This window comes from Dreissena polymorpha, chromosome 9 (genome assembly GCF_020536995.1).
Source record: "Dreissena polymorpha isolate Duluth1 chromosome 9, UMN_Dpol_1.0, whole genome shotgun sequence".
Classification (NCBI taxonomy): Eukaryota; Metazoa; Mollusca; class Bivalvia; order Myida; family Dreissenidae; genus Dreissena; species Dreissena polymorpha.
In genome coordinates, this window is record NC_068363.1 from 67,539,387 (window position 1) to 67,559,330 (window position 19,944).

The 19,944-nt window shown below is 34.4% G+C and overlaps 3 protein-coding genes across 6 annotated transcripts in view; all 3 read left to right on the forward strand.

Annotated features, from left to right (window-relative positions):
* LOC127845676 (WW domain-containing oxidoreductase-like) overlaps positions 1-19,944 on the forward strand; it is a 323,591-nt gene that overhangs the window by 215,093 nt on the left and 88,554 nt on the right. The gene's annotated exons all lie outside the window — the stretch shown is intronic.
* LOC127845683 (ubiquitin-conjugating enzyme E2 Q2-like) overlaps positions 1-19,944 on the forward strand; it is an 82,749-nt gene that overhangs the window by 41,705 nt on the left and 21,100 nt on the right. The gene's annotated exons all lie outside the window — the stretch shown is intronic.
* LOC127845685 (uncharacterized protein F36G3.2-like) lies at positions 5,757-7,881 on the forward strand. Its single transcript, XM_052376769.1, has 2 exons — positions 5,757-6,051; positions 6,919-7,881. Exons 1-2 carry the CDS (start codon positions 5,883-5,885, stop codon positions 7,611-7,613), a joined length of 864 nt encoding a protein of 287 aa, XP_052232729.1. The 5' UTR covers positions 5,757-5,882; the 3' UTR covers positions 7,614-7,881.

Sequence of the window (19,944 nt, forward strand, 5' to 3'; positions counted from 1 at the left end):
TTGTTGAAAAGTTAACATGCAATAAGTTTACTGTAATTAAGTGACAAATAGTTTTACTGATTTGGTTGGATGCATATATGCAGATATATCATGGTTTGTGCAGAGGACAGTAGCAAAAACAAGAGCTGTCTCCGTAGGATGACATACGCCCCCGATAAATGCTTTAATAGAAGTTATGAGCATTTTTCAAAACCTAAAAGCCGACCCTAAGTTCAAGGTCAAAGGGATCAAAATTTGTGTGTGTATGGGAAGGCCTTGTCCATATACACATGCATACCAAATATGAATGTTACATCTGAAGCGACATACAGGGCTAGCGCTGGCCCAAAATATCTTTGAGCCACCCAGATCTAGGGGGGTCCGGGGGCATGCCCCCACCCCCGAAAAAATTTTGGATCCTAGATTATATGTGGTGCGTTTTGGGCCTATTGCCAACCAGTTTTTGTTTGTTTAAAATAACAATATATACAAGCACATGTCACATCTCATAATATTCATCACATCACAATTTTAATAGTTATAGAGATATTTTCATACAGCACATTTTTAACAACATGATGAATGGCATGTAAAATACAAGCATACATTTCATTCACAAAATACATTGCAAACAAATCCTGCTATACACAGAGAACAAAGTCATGACATGAATCATTATTATATCATTATTATTCTGCGCTGTTTTTTACAAGGCTACAGTTTGTAGATCACTTTAAAGTCAACATCTTTGCAGTCTTTTCCTTCAATTGAGATTTTCATGAGATGTTCCAAATTTTGTAGACGATATGAATTACTGTGCCTATGTGTTACAAATTCGTAACTTTAATTAAACTTTAATTGCAATTAAACCGCGCGTGTTGTTCACGTTTTCATTTGATTAAAATACGCCGCTGTTAGTTAGCATAGTGTGTGAGTAAAACAATCAAAATAATTAATAATCGCCTTTTCATCGGCAGAAAGTTGTATGTCACATAGAAGTTATGAGCATTTTTTCGAAACCTAAATGCAAAGTGTGACGGATAGACAGACGGACAGTGCGATCACTATATGCCCTCCTTTGGGGGCATAAAAATGTGTTTCACATTGTTTTGGTAAATTAGTAATGTAGTTAAAAGAACAGAATCATCAATTATAAAGTTATTGATTATAAAGTGTTGCTGGCATATTTGATGCATTCATCTAGCTATAAGAAGGTCCCTGTTTTATCCCCACTGGCACGAGTGAGGGTTCTCAAAATCTTTAAAAAATATGAATAACTACGTATAGGGTCGAGAGCCTTGTTGATATGGGGGCTAAACACCTGAAATCAAAGCGACCCAGGTTAAAGGCCGAGGCCAAATAAATAAACCAGAGGCCGCATGAGCCTGCTATACTCTGAACAAGTATTGTTTCTTCTCAGAAAACTGGCTTAAGTGTCTTACTAAGCTTTAGACTTTGAGTTTCAGTGCAATCAATCTAAAATAAATTGGTCAAATTACATAGATCTAATAATTTGTAAAAAATAAACATTCTGCACAAATTCAATTATTTACTTTACCTGTGTGCATGAATCATTTCAGTCTTGATGGTTAGTGAACTATGTCAAAAGCACCATATCTATGAAACACTTGTATTTTGAATAGTGCAATGTTCCACAGAAATGATGCTGATGATAATTCTACACGATGATGAATTATTAGATATATTTCTAAATTCCATTTCCACCAACAATTCGGTTATTCCACTACCAGTTCACATGCTTCATACACAGTTGAAAATAACACTATTTCACTCAACAACCGTGACACATGTACTCATTTTTTCAACTTTTCGCAATTAAACTTGTCTTCTACTGTTATTGTTGTTGTTGTACTTTTTAAAGTAGTTCGAAAGATGGCGACCATTAACCCAGAGATTGATTTATGAAATAAATCGTCTGCTGATCCAGAGTGGTTCTTACGATACGGTTACGATCCACTTATAGTTTATTTCCCGGTTGTCTTCCGCGACACTTGGTATAAAAAGACGAATAGAAAAAGTCGAAATACAGAGTTCTAGTGGCATTTAAGGCTAAGAGTATCTTGAGTATTTTAACTGAAATTGCTATTTTGCTGGTATTACGTTCTTATCATTTTTACTGAAGTTAATATGATTATAGTGCTACCTAATTTACGGGCAAAAGGTTTTTAAGTTTTTTTTGATAACCATGTATTTTTAATAAATATTTGGACATGATTGTGTTCAAAATATTATAATTGTTGTAATAATTAATGCATCCCAAAAAATCAATCTTAAATCGAGTTACATGTTCCAAGCTTACAGATCTAGCATCTGATATTTTTTTTGTTTTCTAGCCATAGGAATTTATAGCTGGTTTGGTGTCTGTGGTATAGTGGATGGAGTGTCTGCTAACTGGCTAAGTCACTGGGAGGTCTCTGTATTGATCCCTTAAGTGGGTAATTTATACCAAATTATGCGACTATCGACCGCTAACTCATATTGTGCGTATTTGGTATAAATTATAATAATAATAATGTTTAATAAATACGCACAATATCTATGAGTTAGCGGTCGATAGTCGCATAATTCGGTATAAATAATAATAAAGTTCAATGTCAAATATCTCTAAAAGCAACAGACGTAAGGTGTCTTCTGATTGGCTAACACTCAAGGGTCGGTGAAAATTGTACGTCGAAGTACATTACTCTTTCTACCTAGTAGGTCTTGTAGACTTTCGACGTCATGGTACGTCATATAGAAACTAAGTACTGGTCCTATCCAGGAAACAGTTTGTTTCATCAAATGTCTCAATTCAACTATACAGCTTGATAAAGCAGTTGCATTTAGCATACAGTACACTGATTTAACATAATCAAAATCATGTGATGTGTCAAATCAATTTTGATTGACAAATTTGACAGGATTATTTTTTAATCCAATAAGTTTTAGACTGTCAAATAACACACACTACGTATTGAAAGCCATACCTGGAGCTTTCGTCTGTATAGCACTGACTTCATCAGAAGAATGATTTCTACTGTTGGGAAACGTTTACACCACTAATTGTCTTCTTATTTATTATCAATGTATAATTATGTGTAACAGCATAACAACATACTTGATTCGCAATTAAAATATTTAATAAATACAGGTATCTTGCAGGTTTCTAAATTTCTTTCGCAAACTATTGTTGAATAGTTTAAATTTTGTCGCCACTAAAAAACTAGCCATTTTGAAGCAATTCTAAAATCACAGTCTAAACTGCATACACTTAACTCTATAGTTACAATTTGAATGCAAATATCAGAATGCATCATGTTATATCATCCATATTTTTTTATTTAAACATTCAAATAACACATAACACAGAACATATATAAAAAGGTATGTGGTATTGTGTGGAGATACAAAACACTTCACATCATTTATTTGCACATAAAATAATAGTTACAAAATAAGTAAAACTAAAACACTGTCATCAACCTACACTTCAAGAATATTTACGTATATGAAATTACAAAGTGGTGTATTTGTATTACCTTTTACAAAATTAACATTGCTGGTTTTGTACTAGCCATAAAACATTTATCACGGATTAACAAGTAACAACCAATTTATTAATTACACAATAGAACGGAAATAATATTAATTGCATTATGCATTTACAAAACAAGCTATTTGCTACTGTTTAGAATTACACTATCTTACTTAAAATGATCACAGGTACTTAGTGCTTTTACATACTTGTGGTACGTTTTGTATTACTAGTTTGACAATTATCGGCAGACACTTGTCGATATACAGACAAAATTTGCATGGGAACTTTCATATTTTTTCAGCATAATTGCCTTCAAATTGTTAATTTAACAACCCTTTGACATTGTTTGCACATCTGATCTTATTATACAATAGCTGATTTTTGTTTATAGATAGACATATATAGACTTTTCAAAGTTCTATAAAAGTTCACACATGTTCCATCCAAGTAAACAAACAGAACCAATAAAGATCACCACAGATAATAACTGTGTGTATAGCTTGGAAATTTGATAGTTCATGAATCCCTCCTTTGTTGATTTCTGTAAACCAAAACTGTCAGTTTTGCTGGATAGAATGGCTTGTATAATGCCCAGCTCTTGCCTTCGCAGAACAGCTTCTAAAAACGGAAAACCAACAAATATCTTAAAATTTGGTCAATAATGGCATTAATGCAGACAATTTATAAATATCTTGTTTTTTGTTGATTTCGAATCTGGAAGATTTTTTACGTAAGATTGTGGTACGAAAATCCAACGGTATTGGATTTTGTGGTTTTAGGCCTAAACTAATTATAGTGATATGTAACCTTTCGGGATATCGGTAAAGTGCGAGCAGACGAGGTGTAAATACGTTAAAAGTAAAAGCTAAAAGACTAAAAAGTTAGATCGGAATATCTTTAAATTTTGTGAATAAATGTGTTCCTGGTGGATAACAACGACAACTTACCAGAATATTGCTCATGATCACACGTAAAACTTCTTTCTGAGACATTGTGTACACAACGGTCTTACTGACAATAACGAAGTGACGTCACCATCTATGTATAGAATGCTTTCTGAGAGCGAATGGAAAATGCGTCACATATTCTGACAAATAAACAGTAGGGTGTCGTTATTGAAATACCGCGAGAATACTGGAAGAATAGAGATGCCAACTATAATGTTTAAAACAAATAATTTTTTAACAAGCGTTTGTGATTTGTCAGGATAATAATAACAATAAGATATCGAAAAGATCAAAGCAAATAAATTCGACAGAAATCTAAGATTCGGCAATATATTAAAGACGGGTTATTTTCACCTAAATTGTGTTTGGTAAAGACTGTCACTAAATGTAGTGAACCAGTCTTCGGCTTATACCCACTGAAGAAGAGCATTCAGGGGAGATAATTGAGTAATGACTTAATTCTGGAACGGTTGCGAAGAAAAACAAATAATGCGAGAATATTTAGTGCGATTCGCTACACAATTATGATGTCATTGATATAACTTTTTCTGAGGTATGTATTTACATGTGATTTAGCATATGTCAAAGTGTTTTTGATTTGTTCAAGGTCATAAATAGCATCGCGAAAATATATGTCGCGTGGCAAATTTTTTTGAGACGTATCCATATGTGGTATTCTTATGTAATTTTATGTCTAAATTCCCATATGTATGAACGGTCAACGCCCGCTTCGCGGGCTTTGCCCGTATTATTTAATTTGAATATTAAAGAAAACTGACATTATTTAGAGACTTGTGTCGTTAATATATTAAAGGACTTGTGTTCATTAACAATATATTCAGAGACTAGCGTTAACAAATTATAAGTGTACTGAGGAACTTGTGTCGTCAGTTACGCGACAATTTAATCAATTAACATTTCTATGGAAACTAGCTAAGTTATTAAATAAACATAAACAAATTCCTCTAAATACGACGTTTTAGCTCTAACAAAGGCACAAGACAATTGTTCAATTTGTAAGTATCAATATATGATATAATATTTATATTTTTTACTTTAATGATTAAACTTACGAATTAGTAATTGCGAGAAAAAAACGTCGTTTTTAATTAGTTTCGAATGTTTTTATTACACGAATAAGTTTGTGAATGCTCTAAAAGATACCGTAATTCTGAAATTAATGTTTTCTTTTTTGTACAATTGACTCGAATGTGCTTCCATACTTATCTGTGTGTGTAGGTTATTTAAACATAGATTTACCCATCGTCGAATAACACTCGCACCACGTTATAAACGTAGTACACTTAATGACTCAACTCTGGTTACGGAGAATATTTGTAAACGGTAATGTACATTGTATTTCACAATGTCGTGTCGATATATTTGAATATTTGTGATTGACACAGTTTCGTTTTGACATGGATTGTTCGGTAACAGTGAGACCTGCGAGAGACGGTGATGAAAAGTTAATGCTCGAATTCTGGGCTAGTGTTGATGGAGATATCTCCTTGTGCGACCATAAAGCCAATATGGTCCTAGATCCTAACTATTTGATGGTGGCGGTAGACAAGAATGACGAACCGGTTGGTATGTTGAATCTATGTGGCTTTGCTTATATTTTTTAAATTATTTATAGCTATACATGTAAAGGTATCTGTATTTAACACAGTGTTTTTGCAAAATGATTGCTTAATCAAACATTGGTTCCTTTCGGACAGTTGTTGGCAAAAGTATGTGTTAGTGGCATAAGTGTGTGCTACTGGCACAAGCATTTACTACTGGGCATTTGTTGCGCGTTACTGGCTTGAGTGAGTGTACTTATTACTGGTCAACAAGCTAACACACCCATCACTGTTAATTAAAACTTATTTAAATGTATGCGACTGATAAGTTGGAATGTACGTATGGGACAGAAAAGTTGGAATATACTTCCTACACAAATAGCCAGACTGATGTCGGATTCCGTAATATTTGTACATTATTGTTTTTATATTTTTAATTTCATGACTGCGTTGTAGAATTATACCATATTATAAACGGTAGTAAGGGGTGAATAGTCATATCGCTGTCTTTAATTTCAATAAAATATCATTTCATCTTTTGTATAACGAGACTGCGTGGTCCGTTAAAGCTTTTAACGTTTGCAAATTGAAGAATATTCGTGACACAACATGGGAAGCGGACAACGACAACGAACGAGGCATGGTTTTGTAATGCGCATAGGGGGGGGGGGGTATAGAGGGTAAGGGTAGGGTTAGGGTTAGGGGTCGGGTTTGGGTTAGGGTTAGCCTTAATCCTAACCTTAACCTTATCCCGACCCATAACCCTAACCATAACCCAGGGTTATCTCCCTTATACAAGGCCTCGCTCATTGTCGTTGTCCGCTTCCCACACAACATGCTTGCATGAATTGCCTGTACATTATGACTAACTTATAGTTGTGAACATTTTAAGGATATGGAGGACTTACCCAAGCCACATCAGATATTTTTTATCTCGGAAACTTCATTGTGCGAGAAGACTTGAGAGGGAAAGGGATCGGAAAATTGATATGGCAAGCGTTGCTGGGGCGAGCTGGGGACAGAAACATTGCTTTGGACGCTGTTACCTATATGGAAGATTGGTACGCTAAGAATGGCTTCAAATTTCGATCGTCAAAAGTGGGATTTTTTAAAGTTTGCGTTAATGAGGAAATGAAAAAAAACGTTCCGTCAGAATACACGTGCAGAGATTTAACAGACGATATTTGGCCAATGGTGATAAAGTATGACGGAAAGATTTATCCAACATTAGATCGGGAGCGAATTTTGCGGGCCTGGTTCGGCGTGGATGGCACGCGGGCTGTGGTTGCGTTGCATGGCAACAAGGTAGTTGGGTACGGAAGCATACATGAACAGACCAAACAAAAATACGGGGTGAGGAATGTCTTGGCAGATAATGGAAGCGTTGTTGAAGTAATTTTAAGAGAGCTGTTCAAAGACCTACCGGAAAGTACTGTGGTGCGTTTTATTAAAATGGAAGATAAACCATTGCCTAAGTATCTAGAGCACAGTATTGCGGGTTCTTTTACTTCCCTCCGAATGTATAATAAATATCCTGTTGAAGGCATTGTCGACAAAATGTGGTTAACTTCAGCGCACATCCTTTGAAGAAATCTGTCGTGTATCAAATTTGAAAAAAAGATGTCCGAAGTGTCAAAAAATATATTGTTTTAATTTCGTGTTTAAAATGTCTATCTGCAATGTTTTAGCATTTACAGTAATTTTAAAATAGTTATTAAAATCGAAGATAAGAATTTGTATTTTTAATGCATAAACAGAGAGTGAAAAGGAAGTAATGTTGGCGAAAAGTATTATTATAATTATCTGCGTACTACTATATGTATATAAATATATGCAATTAAAAAGAAGAAAAATATGTTTTGAATGTCGACTTCTTGTATTGATCTATAAACAAAAAGAAAAGATGGAACATTTGCAGACAAACGACTATATATGTGACAGCTGGAATTGTCCTGTGTCTAGTAATACTGAGAATTATGTATGTGATGGGGCCCTGGGGCCGTTTTCACAAATGATTTTAAGAAAAAGTTCTGGCAATTAACATTTCTTAATTAGTTCAAGAAAATATACACTTTTCTCTTTTAGTAAGAAGAAAACACTGGTTTTTACATAACACATATCTAAAATGTTCTCTTAAGTAATACTAAAGTTAAGGTAACCCTAAGGAGCTTTGCAAATACCGACCTTGGACTACAACTCAAAAGATCGCGGATTCGTAGGGTCATTAAAATACTGTTAAATACTTTCGGCACTCGCGGAGTTAACTCACTAATTGCATGCGCAATTAATATTAGAAACAAGAGCGTCGTGAACATTTATCTCATGAACACTCTATAGGCCACAGTTATTGTCAAATCTTCACGAAACTTTGTCAGGAAATGTGTTCCAATTATATCTTTGCCTAGTTCGTTACTGGTTCTCGTAGGGAGGTCACTAAGTGGAATTAAAGAAAAAGCGTGTTAACACACTAGTAGTCACATTTATAATCTTCATGAAGCTTCGTAGGAAGATTTGTTCCCCTTATTGACTATGTTCAAACTTTGTTAACACTCTTGACGTCTCATTTAAGTCTAATCTTTTAAAAACTTGATCAGAAAACATTCGTTGTAATGATATCTCGGGTTATTTCGAAAATGTTTCAATTTTGTTGAATCACATGGCCGCCAGGGTACGGAAAAGTTTATCTTTTTGGCCATAGTGAGCGCAACACCCTAGAAGTCCAATTCAAGTCCAATCTTCAAAAATGATCCCGGTCTGTTTAAAACTATTGCTATCACGGAATAGCTTGTAATTCTGGCTTAAATGCAATCTTATTAAACAGGTTGAAGTTGCTTATATCTGAAGAAGATTACAACCATCGTACATGTCGTACTGCCGCTATTTAAAAAGCAAACGACTGTGTCTATATTCGACCATTCGCGGACATGGTAATCAGTGTTGTTATGTGAAGAGCCAACTTCCGATGTCAAAGAAGACCAGCTGTGGACATCAATTATCTTATTTTAAGACAGAACTTCAGTGACCATATGTGACCATATGTGACCAGGCAAGGGGGTTATTTATGATAGTTATATAGCAAAATTACTCTTACCATAGCCTACTTGGTGCTGCAAACATTTTTGTAATACTAGTAACTGCCACTACATGCGATCAGGAGTAATGATTACAGGTTATACTTAATAGCTGTTAACTGTTGCTATTGACGACCAGGAAATGGTAATTGTGGGGCAATTAACGAGAACTGATTACTGTAGTTGGTGTCGACAATGCATGACAGGTTGTGCTGTCGTTATGGACTTTGTCACTCGCCCCCATCAACACACAAGGCCTCATTAACATTCACTTTATTTGAATGAAATAAATAAGAAATACACTTGAAGATAGTATTTAAAAAATGCCCAAACTTTCGTGAGTCAAGTTCGTCAATTAGATGGAAGTAGAGGGACTCACTCATCGTCTTCACATATTGAAGCCCGGTCGCGAGAGGACATAATAATCGTTATAATACAAACTAAACGAAGTATAGAGTGTGGTAATGATTGTTTCCATTCATGCCAATTTATTAACTTCCACAAGTATAAAAAAACATCATTCATTCAATGTGGTCATACACGATCAACACTCGAAACAGTGGCGTGTGTGTGTGTTTTCATTTCAGGTATCCTTCTACATGCGTTTTTAAAATGAATACTGAATAAATATACTTTAATATCGAGGCAGTTATATTTCACACTTGACACTTCTTGAATTGTAAGTTAGCATATGTTGGTCTATGGCCTTAGCTATTAACAATTTTAAGGCCAACACAATTTATTTTCCGCGTATGGCCGTCTTGACTATTGAAGATAATCTCTCACTGGAGTTGTCGTTCCATACGTTGTTTATTTATAGACCGTTTTTCCCTCAGCAGATGATTCATTCCATATCTATCTTACGGAGGAGTCCGGAGATAGCCGATGTATCACGATTGTTTTTTCCATGCCCTCACAAATTATTATAACGATAGCTCACACATGCGTGACTTGAATGTAACAGGTGTGCAAGAGATAGTATTTTATTTTAATTGTCTTTTTCGAGAATTGCAAAAGTTCGAAATGGAAAGTTTAGTTAAAGTGAGACCAGCAAGAGACGGAGATGAAAAATTTATAAATGAATTCTGGGCTGGCATTGATATGTCCACATTCGACCATAAAGCCAACGTTGCGCTGGATCCAAATTACCTGATGGTGGCAGTAGATGAAAATGACGAACCGGTCGGTATGTTCCTACCTTATTTTCTACAAATTTAAATTGTGCAAAAAACTACGTCTGTATAATGATTGCGTAAACGACAAATAGAAACATGATCATATCAAATAGGTATTAGGATAAAGTACATAACAAAAACATTGAAGTTCACGACACGGTCAGTGGGTCATGTACTTTATTGTATACAAACCGTGTCGCCTGTACACGAATGCGTAAGCACACTTCTCCATCTTCAAACATTAAGATAAAAGTCCGCGGAAGAATGAAAATATGTATTTCTAAACAAGAATAATTTAGTTCATTTTTTGAAGTCATGTTTTAAAGTGATAGCGTTTCTCATTTTATTAACTTCAAATATAAAAAGTGTTTTTTATACATCTTAAATACTCTTTGTACAACAAAATTCACGTATTTGCGTTTTCATGTAGTTTTTCATTTCACATCGAAATTCGAATGTAAGCACATCAATTTGAGATAAATCTTTTGTTTATGGATCAAGTCCGTTGGATAAGCATTTTAAAATTGAATCAAGTGATATTCAGACTGAGCGTTTGTACAAACTAAGGTCCAACCAATATACAGTATGAGGATTTTACTTTTTAGCTCACCTAAGCACAACGTGCTCATGGTGGTCGCCTTTTGTCCGTCGTGCGTCGTCAGTCGTGCGTCGTGCGTCGTCAACATTTTGCCTTGTGAACACTCCAGAGGCCACATTTATTGTCTGATCTTCATGAAACTTGGTCAGAACATTTCTCCTATTGATACCTCAACTGAGTTCAAAACTGGGTCATGCTGGGTCAATAACTAGGTCACTAGGTCAAAAAAAGAAAAACGTTGTGAACACTGTAGAAGTCACATTTGATGCCAAATCTTCATGTAACTTTGTCAAAATGTTTGTCTAAATGATATGTTGGTTGAGTTCAGAAATGGTTCCGGTCCCTTGAAAACATGGCCGCCAGGGGCGGGGCAGTATTCCTAATATGGCTATAGAGAAAACCTGTGAACACTCTAGAAGTCATAATTATTGCCCAATCATCATGGAACTTTGTCAAAACATTGGTTTCATTGATATCTCAGACGAGTTCGAAAATGGTCCAGATCTATGAAAAAACATGGCCACCAGGGGGCGGGGCAGTTTTCTCTACATGTATATAGTGAAAACATGTTAACCCTCTAGAAGTCACATTTTTGATCCAATCTTCGTGAAATTTGGTCAGAAGATGTGTTTTCTGGATATGACGGTTTAGTTCGAAAATGGTTCGGATCGGTAAAAAAACATGGCCGCCAGAGAGGGGGTCATTTTCCTTATATTTATATAGTAAAAAAGGCTTGTGAACACTCTAGAAGTCACATTATTTGCCTACTCATAATATTTTTTTTCTAAACATCGATTTTATAGATATCTCGGACGAGTTCGAAAATGGTCATGATGGGTGGAAAAACATAGCCGCCAGGGGGTGGGGCAGTTTTCTCTCTATATATATATATATAGTGAAAACATGTGAACAGTCTATAAGACACATTTTTTGTCCAATCTTCATGAAATTTGGTCAGAACATTTGTTTCCTGTGTAGTAAAGTTTGGTTTTATTATGTCATTATTTTGTAACATTAACTGTAATATGTAATTTTAAAATTTTCGGTAAAAAAACATGGCCGTTAGGGAGGGGGTCTTTTTCCTTATATTTATATAGTGAAAAAGCTTCAGAACACTCTAGAAGTCACATTTTTTGCCTAATCATCATGAAATTTTGTCAAAACATTAGTGATGTGGATGTCTCGGACGAGTTTGAAAATGGTCGTGATCAGTGAAAAAACATGGCCGCCAGGGTGTGGGGCAGTTTTCTTTATATGTATATAGTGAAAACATGTGAACAGTCTAGAAGACACATTTTGCCCAATCTTCATGAAATTTGGACATATCTTGGAAGAATTAAAAATGGTTCAGGTCTGTTAAAAAACATGGCCGCCAGGGGGCCATTTGTTGTTCATTTTTCATGAAACTTGGTTAGAACATTTGTTCCATTGATATCTTGGGCTGCAAAGAACAGGTCATTTCTTTTTATCTCAGGTGAGCGACTTTGGGCCTTTCAGGCCCTCTTGTTTTGTAATAAGCGTCTCATTCACCTGTTTGCGCTCATTGAAAATCATAAATCCACTCGAAGCGTTGTCGTTCCATTACCTCATATATAAATGAATGTAATATAACCGTCGTGCAAGAGATTTGAAAAAATTATAACATTTTAAGCAGCGATATTCTGCTAACAGTTTAGTTGGGGATCGACAGCTGTGGACATAACGCCAAAATTGAAAAAAAGTATTTCAGATTTGCAAATTTTCGTTATAGTTATGTTATTTGCAAGGAAAACGTAATACTGAATATTAACCATGCTCTTAAACATCCATTTTATGCATCTTTAGTCGGTTAAAAACTGAAAATAATTCAGCGTCTATTTGGTATTTTCTCCGGGTACTCCGGCTCCCCCCGGACATTGCAGCTTTAATTTAAAAATCGTCAAAACTTTCGTAAGTCTAGAAAGTCAATAATGTAGGAGGGCTGGTTCTTCGGGTCTAAACATAATAATAAAGTCTATAGAGGCTGGCTCGGAAAGGACCTCATAAACTTCAAAATACACACACATTGACTGCAACACGGTATTCTCGCGGTACTAAAGCAATGTTCATTCGCGTGTAAATACCAAATTTATATATCGGATGAATGATTGAAAACAAATAATATGTGACTTTAACTAATTGCATAATTGCTTGTTTTAACTAAATTTTAACTATAGTCACAACAAAAACAAAACCACTGTCCGTCATTCTTATTTATTATTATGTCGGGTATTTCCGCAGTAAATAGGTTAGACAGCACTAAAATTAAATAAAACATTACTAAACAAAGATCTGAAATACCATCAAAAGCAACAATCAATTAAATTGATATTATTATTTATAATTTGAATGTTATTTATAATTTGAATGTGAGACACAAACATAAATAAATATCGCAGTTATTTTCCAAAAAAAATGTCCGATGTTTTCTTTAAAAAAATCAATTAAACGATTTACCGCAAGAATAGCCGATACGCGTTAATACCGGGTTTTAGTAAACTTCGTATCATTCTTTGGCATTTTTCCAATTGAACTTTACCAAGAAGAATCGCTACAATGGAGTAACTACACTAGAATCGCCATTTTCAAATATTTGGAAAATAAACTAATTGTTGTTTAGTAGCATATACTATGATGATAAAGGAATGGCCAACTTGTCCACGAGCTAGTTTTTTGCATGAAATGGATTTGTAATTTGGTACATAAAATGGAATTTTACGCAAGCATAAGTCATTCCTTCAGATTAAATAGTCATCGACATGTTTCTAATATTTGAGCATATACCCAATCATAGATTTTAACAAAAAAACTTCTATCTAGATGTTACTATCGTTTCCTTATTCCTAAATTGCATGTTTAAATGCGTTTGTTTAATGTCTCGTTGACCATGGCATAACTGATCACTGAAATTAAAACCCGATTCAAACCGTTTATTAAAATGTACGGAGCAGGAAAGCTTTATGGCGATAACACCCAAACGAACGTTCGAACAAACAGCTATTAAAACAGACGTATTTGATTTTTTTACGTTAAAACGGACGTCAAGACGAACGGAAATGTTTTAATTGCGCTGTAAAATCAGGATTTAGTGAACTGATTGATAAGTTATGAAAATGATTTTTAATCGCTTAAACGGGTCGTCAAATGTTTTGTAACGAACAGATACTCAAACAAACGGAAGAAGTGTATGCTTACCAAAATAAGCCTTTATCGGCGTTTTCTTATTCGTGGGTTAACAAGGCAACTTGAAACCTTTTTTTTTTGGTTTTTCACGAATAAATGAATGCGTTTACAAAAATGTGTGCCATATTGATGCTAATAAATTTACTACTTGTCTGTGTATGAAGACGAACTGTATTCTTTGTTTATATTTAAGGATACGGGGGAATCACCCACGCCACACCAGATATGTTTTATATTGGAAACTTTATTGTACGGGAGGACTTGAGAGGGAAAGGAATCGGAAAATTGATATGGGAAGCTTTGATTGAGCGAGCTGGGGACAGAAACATCGCTCTGGATTCCTTATCCAATATGTCGGATTGGTACGAAAAGAATGGCTTCACATTTCGTACATCAAAAATAGCATTTTGCAAAGTTTGCGTTAATGGGGATATGAAAAAAGCGATTCATTCTGAATACACGTGCAGGGATTTAACACAAGATCTTTGGCCAATGGTGATGAAGTATGACAGACAGGTGTATCCAACCCTAGATCGGGAGCGAATTCTGCGGGCCTGGTTCGGCGTGGAAGGGTGTCGGGCTGTTGTTGCGTTGCGTGGTAACCAGGTAATGGGGTATGGAAGCATACATAAAAAGCCCGAAAAAGAATACGGAATAAGGAACGTCTTTGCAGACGATGAAAGCGTTGTTGAAGCAATTTTAAGGGAGCTCTTTAAAGATGTACCGGAAGCTCATGTTGTGCATTTTATGAAAGATGAATGTAAACCAATGCCAAAGTATCTAGAACACAGTGTTTCTGGTGACGTTTCTGGCATCCGAATGTATAAAAAATATCCTGTGAAGACTATTGAAGACAAAATATGGTTAACATCTGCGCACATCCTTTGAAAGTTGAGTGTACACTGACTAATCGTTTATGAAAAGGAACTTGCAACAATTATTACAACTGAATAATAAATGATGTGTTTTCATCGCGGAAAATACACACATAAAAACATATACATGTATGATTAAATATTTCTACCAAAACACGTATTATTGTCTTTTGACATAAGGAAACAATATACTCAATATTTATGACTGTATTTTCGTGTGACATCGACTTCTCTTGAACATGAGTGTCGTCAAACATGAATCGAAGCAACGCCGTTCAAGTTTACTGCACCTTTCCTTTTACGGACGAATAGAAATAATTGTGTATTTGTATTGAATACCGACAAACTAAACATACCATTTTCAAGTATAATTACACTGTAAACTGTTCAAATGTGTTTTATTTTATACCGTGTAAATGTGGAAGAAATTACGCGTAAGTGACGGACAATCGATCAGTGTTTCATTTAATATGAACAAGCATAGACAATATTGTATTTTTATTAATGATCATTATATATTCGATTGATCTCATTCACCTCCAGAGTCTTTCTAGGCTTCAAGAAAACCTATTTTGGTCATTTACGCCTGTATATTAAACCAGCAATACTATATCACAAGTTTAGTTTCACAAAATACATAAAACACATGTAACGTGAAATGCACTATGCTATGCTGTTTTTGAATTTACAAATATATTGTAGTCCTCAAAGTATTCATGTTTAATACTTTGCTTACATCATAGACATACTGAGAAGGTTAAAGTTACTTAGGTAAAATTAAATTGATCTTTTTACTGCAACACTGCTTTTGTATTCAAAGACCTGCCTATTGCTTACATCCTCTTAGTTGAAAAGTCTGATACACACTCAACTAAGGGACTATGAGTTCTAATTTGAAAGACAAAGGACTATTTAACTTCATACTATAACAAGATATATACATTTCCAGAAAGGAAATTCATTTCTGTGTTGAATAAGACCGGGTTCATGAAAATCGCTGCAAAATTGATGAAGTAATGGCTGTTCAAAACGATGCACCCCGTTTTCGGATGATTTCGAGTTGGATACCTTGTTATTTAGATATATTTGATAGTGAATTTTTTTTTCAGAAAATTTGATTTTTCGTTATTTAAAATTATGTTTTCACTAATTAATATCATAGCCACACGCTAACCACCTGTGACACGGGCTGGAAAGAATGTAAACACACCGTTAAGAACTTTATTTTTGCAAATATGTCAAGTTATTGAAATACATTTGCAAGAACCATAGTGCATAACATTTTGTATTGCAGTTTGTGCCGATATCTTAAGGTATAAGAATAAATCCTTGAATACGTCTGAAATCGGTGACAGAAGATCACGTTGCGTAAAGCAAAATCGTGCAGTATACATGGGTATTTTGAAGAAGAACACATGCTTATTAAATAAAGTAATTCTGATGTATTGCACATTGCCATAAGCAGCTTAAAAATCTGTATTTTATGCACTAGTTAAAATTCTTAAGAAAAATTGTTTTAACAAGTGATTTAGAAAAACCAGCACTTACCAGTGTGTTTACTTTTATTAACGTTATATTGATAAACCTGTTCTGTTACCGGAACCCACTTCTGTTTAAATATGTTGGCTTATCGATTCCAAAATGACGCTTATTTAAGAAAATCTTTAAATAGTAACATATATGCCAAAATTTATTTGAACAAATGTCGAACGTTTGTGTTTATGAAATTCTTCAGCCCTTTTTGTGCCAATTTTTCTCAAAAGAAGAATATCGATAAAAACTAGTTTAATTGTAAATAAAAGTTATACAAACGTTTTATTACTTTTAAAGTTAATATAAACTATGTTCAGTGAAATTTTAGGTTTAATTGACTTTATGCAAATTGCAATCGACTGCTATGCATTTCCGGTTTGACGTCTCAATATCAGGAAACCACGCGTGTAGTGCATGTAATTGCAGGTGTGTCTGGAACTATCGACTTTGCCGTGTTAAACACGCGGTAAATATCAATTTTTACATGGACTAAACGAGCATTAAACAATCTTTGAAGATATATCGTTTTATTATTGTATTGTTGGACTTAATAAAAAAAATATGTTACTCGTCTTCTTCTTAACTGACGGATACGCGGTCACCAGAGGAAAAAAATATTAAGATGGTCAGAATAGACTTATTGAACATTAAAAACGTAATTGAAAAGTTGAGTCGATCATTGTGATCACGCTGTCAAGGTCGAATCGAAATTATTCGAGTGAAGTTATTTTCACGTGGTCAAACAGCGATGATGGCCTTATACTTCACCGTATGCCTATAAGAAATGTTCCGGTCTGGTTCGATGCAGTTGACTATTTCGAATCGCTAAACACGCTGCGTGTCAAAAAATTATATTGACCCTGTTTGATAAATATTGATTTCCTTCATACAGTTAAAAATATTTTTGTAAGAGTTACATATGTATATAACGACCCTGGTAGACTTGTACAGCGTTGGTTAGTATTATAAAACCAGATCATCACAGATCCTTTAACTGTAATTTTATTAGTTGATTATGTCTATAACCACATATTGCCCATAACATGTACACATAAAATAGTTCATGATTATATGAAATATCGATTTAGAACATCAATATAATGATATTTTATGAACATTAAGCAGATGCATGCGATATGATAACGAAATATGTTGTTCAAATTATGCCACATTGCTACTCATGTTCACACAATATCACAGGATTATTTCTTTTATATGACCATATGACTTGTGTATACATCTTCAAAAGTTTAAACTTTGAATTGAGGTATTATCAACCTAAAAATTCTAACCAAGTTCATGGAAATAAGTTTGTCATACATATTTGTCTTAAGTGAAAACAAGGTGCTTGGCCCAGATTCAAACTTCGCCTATATAGTGTCAATATATACATGATGTCCCAGTCTCATCAAGATGGGATGAAATGTTGTACCTTTAATAATGAGCTGGAATTTTTACTAAGATTTGACGTGGTTGCCTTCTTGTTTTTTTTCAAACGTAACCCAGAATTCAACTTTGCTTAGATATTGTCGAGATAAACCAAGTTTCATCAAGATTCCGAAAACGTAGCCCACACGACAAGGACGCAGTATCTTCTATCAGGAAAATTACTGACCTTGATCACTTAATGCTCATGTTAGCCTTAAATAATTATTGTCCAACATTACTTCGATGTATATCAATCAATCAATCAGCATGTCAATACTCACCAAGTTTTTAGTGAAACAAACATACCGGTTAATGTCATTTTAAACATTTGATGACACGATGACTATTGCTAATTAATTATTCGACACCTGGCCAAGCATCATGTTTAGAATATTCGAACTCCTCGTCTACACATTATTTGGGTACAGTGAACAAAGCCTCTGTGTTGTCCTGTAAAGTCCGCCTGAAAGCGTTTTTCGATGAAGTCAATATGAATGCATCGTCGGACACCACCGGTCTATTCATTACGTTATTCTCCATTCCTATGATATATGAGCGGAGCCTAATCAGCAGCCGTGGGTATCCGACGATGATAGGAATGACGGTCGCCCATTAGTCCACATGCAATCAGACTTACAACGACGCCATTGTTGGCCTAAATATTGTGTTCTCGCATTTTAGCGCTCAGAAACTCGTATGTGAGAAAGTAGATACCGTATGAAGAGATCTCTCAATAAGATATTGCCAGTCCACCTTTCTTGGGTGGTAACCTTGGTATACTGTATGGGACCTTTGAAGTAAGGTCTTCTCACTAGATAAAATGAAAATAATGGATTTTCAGATGATACATCGTTCGGTAAAGAACAACTAAAACTAAATTTACATGCTAATCAGCGAAGACACTTTCCGCCGAGACAAAAGTTTCTTAAAGAATAACGTTCTAACTAAAGATTCCTTTATAGCGGGAATTGTCGTCCCTAGCTTATGTGGTATAACTATTGGATCGTTATAGGGCTTAAATTACTCACAGACTGTCAATTTCGGAATACTCAATTAGGACGTCAATGATTATTGTATCAAAAATTCTTATTTAATAATTATCTGCAACACTACATTAGAGTTCATTAATTAACTGAAACTCACTTTTGTATTTTAATGTCATGTTTATTTTTACATCTAGTACCACAAGGCAATATTTTCTGTATATTTAATTATTGCGTTTTATTGGTAGGAAATTCGCGAGGCTAATTAATGCAGTGAGAGAATATATGCAAAACATCATACTCTCTATTAGATATAAATTTTACTAAATTGTTGTGACACGTCATGATGTTTATTGTATGATAATACTGTTAAGGTCATGATCATACTATAAAATTAAAGCTAGTTTGCACTGGCCTTTTATCTAGTATGCGCTATCATAAAGTCTGGGTCAATGACCCAGGACAAGAACAGCGTAAAGTTGGTTGATATGTTTGGATATATATATATATATATATATATATATATATATATATATATATATATATATATATATATATATATATATATATATATATATATATATATATATATATATATATATATATATATATTCAAAATTTCAATATGTGTCAAGTAATTTTTATGCCTGGATTCAAACGTATATGAAGAGGTACATCATATTTTGTTGCAATTGAAATATTGCACAATTGAGCTACAGTACTAAACGCATTTATAAATGAACATAAATAGCATTCATTTATATAACAACGGTCTTACACCGTTCACGCTATAGACAATCTCAGAAATCGATCACTCGCGGATTACCGCCCCTCGCGCCGCCATCTTGGTACTGAAGAAAAATGCAGGGTCCTATATGTTTGTATAGGTCCCTGAACAATAAAACGAAGTGACGCGATTTAATTAAATATATTTGAAGATTGAGATGGTTTCTGTTATCGATACAATACTCATATAACAGTTCGTTTTTTTTTTAAAATAAATATTGTTATCTGGTCCATATGCATTGTTTAAGAGTCATAAAATCAGAGACCA

What these genes read in the sequence shown, in the direction of transcription:
- LOC127845685 (XM_052376769.1), top strand. Translation starts at nt 5,883, where the DNA reads ATGGATTGTTCGGTAACAGTGAGACCTGCGAGAGACGGTGATGAAAAG. An exon ending in CAAGAATGACGAACCGGTTG is followed by an intron (nt 6,052 to 6,918) that starts GTATGTTGAATC and finishes GAACATTTTAAG; the next exon opens with GATATGGAGGACTTACCCAA.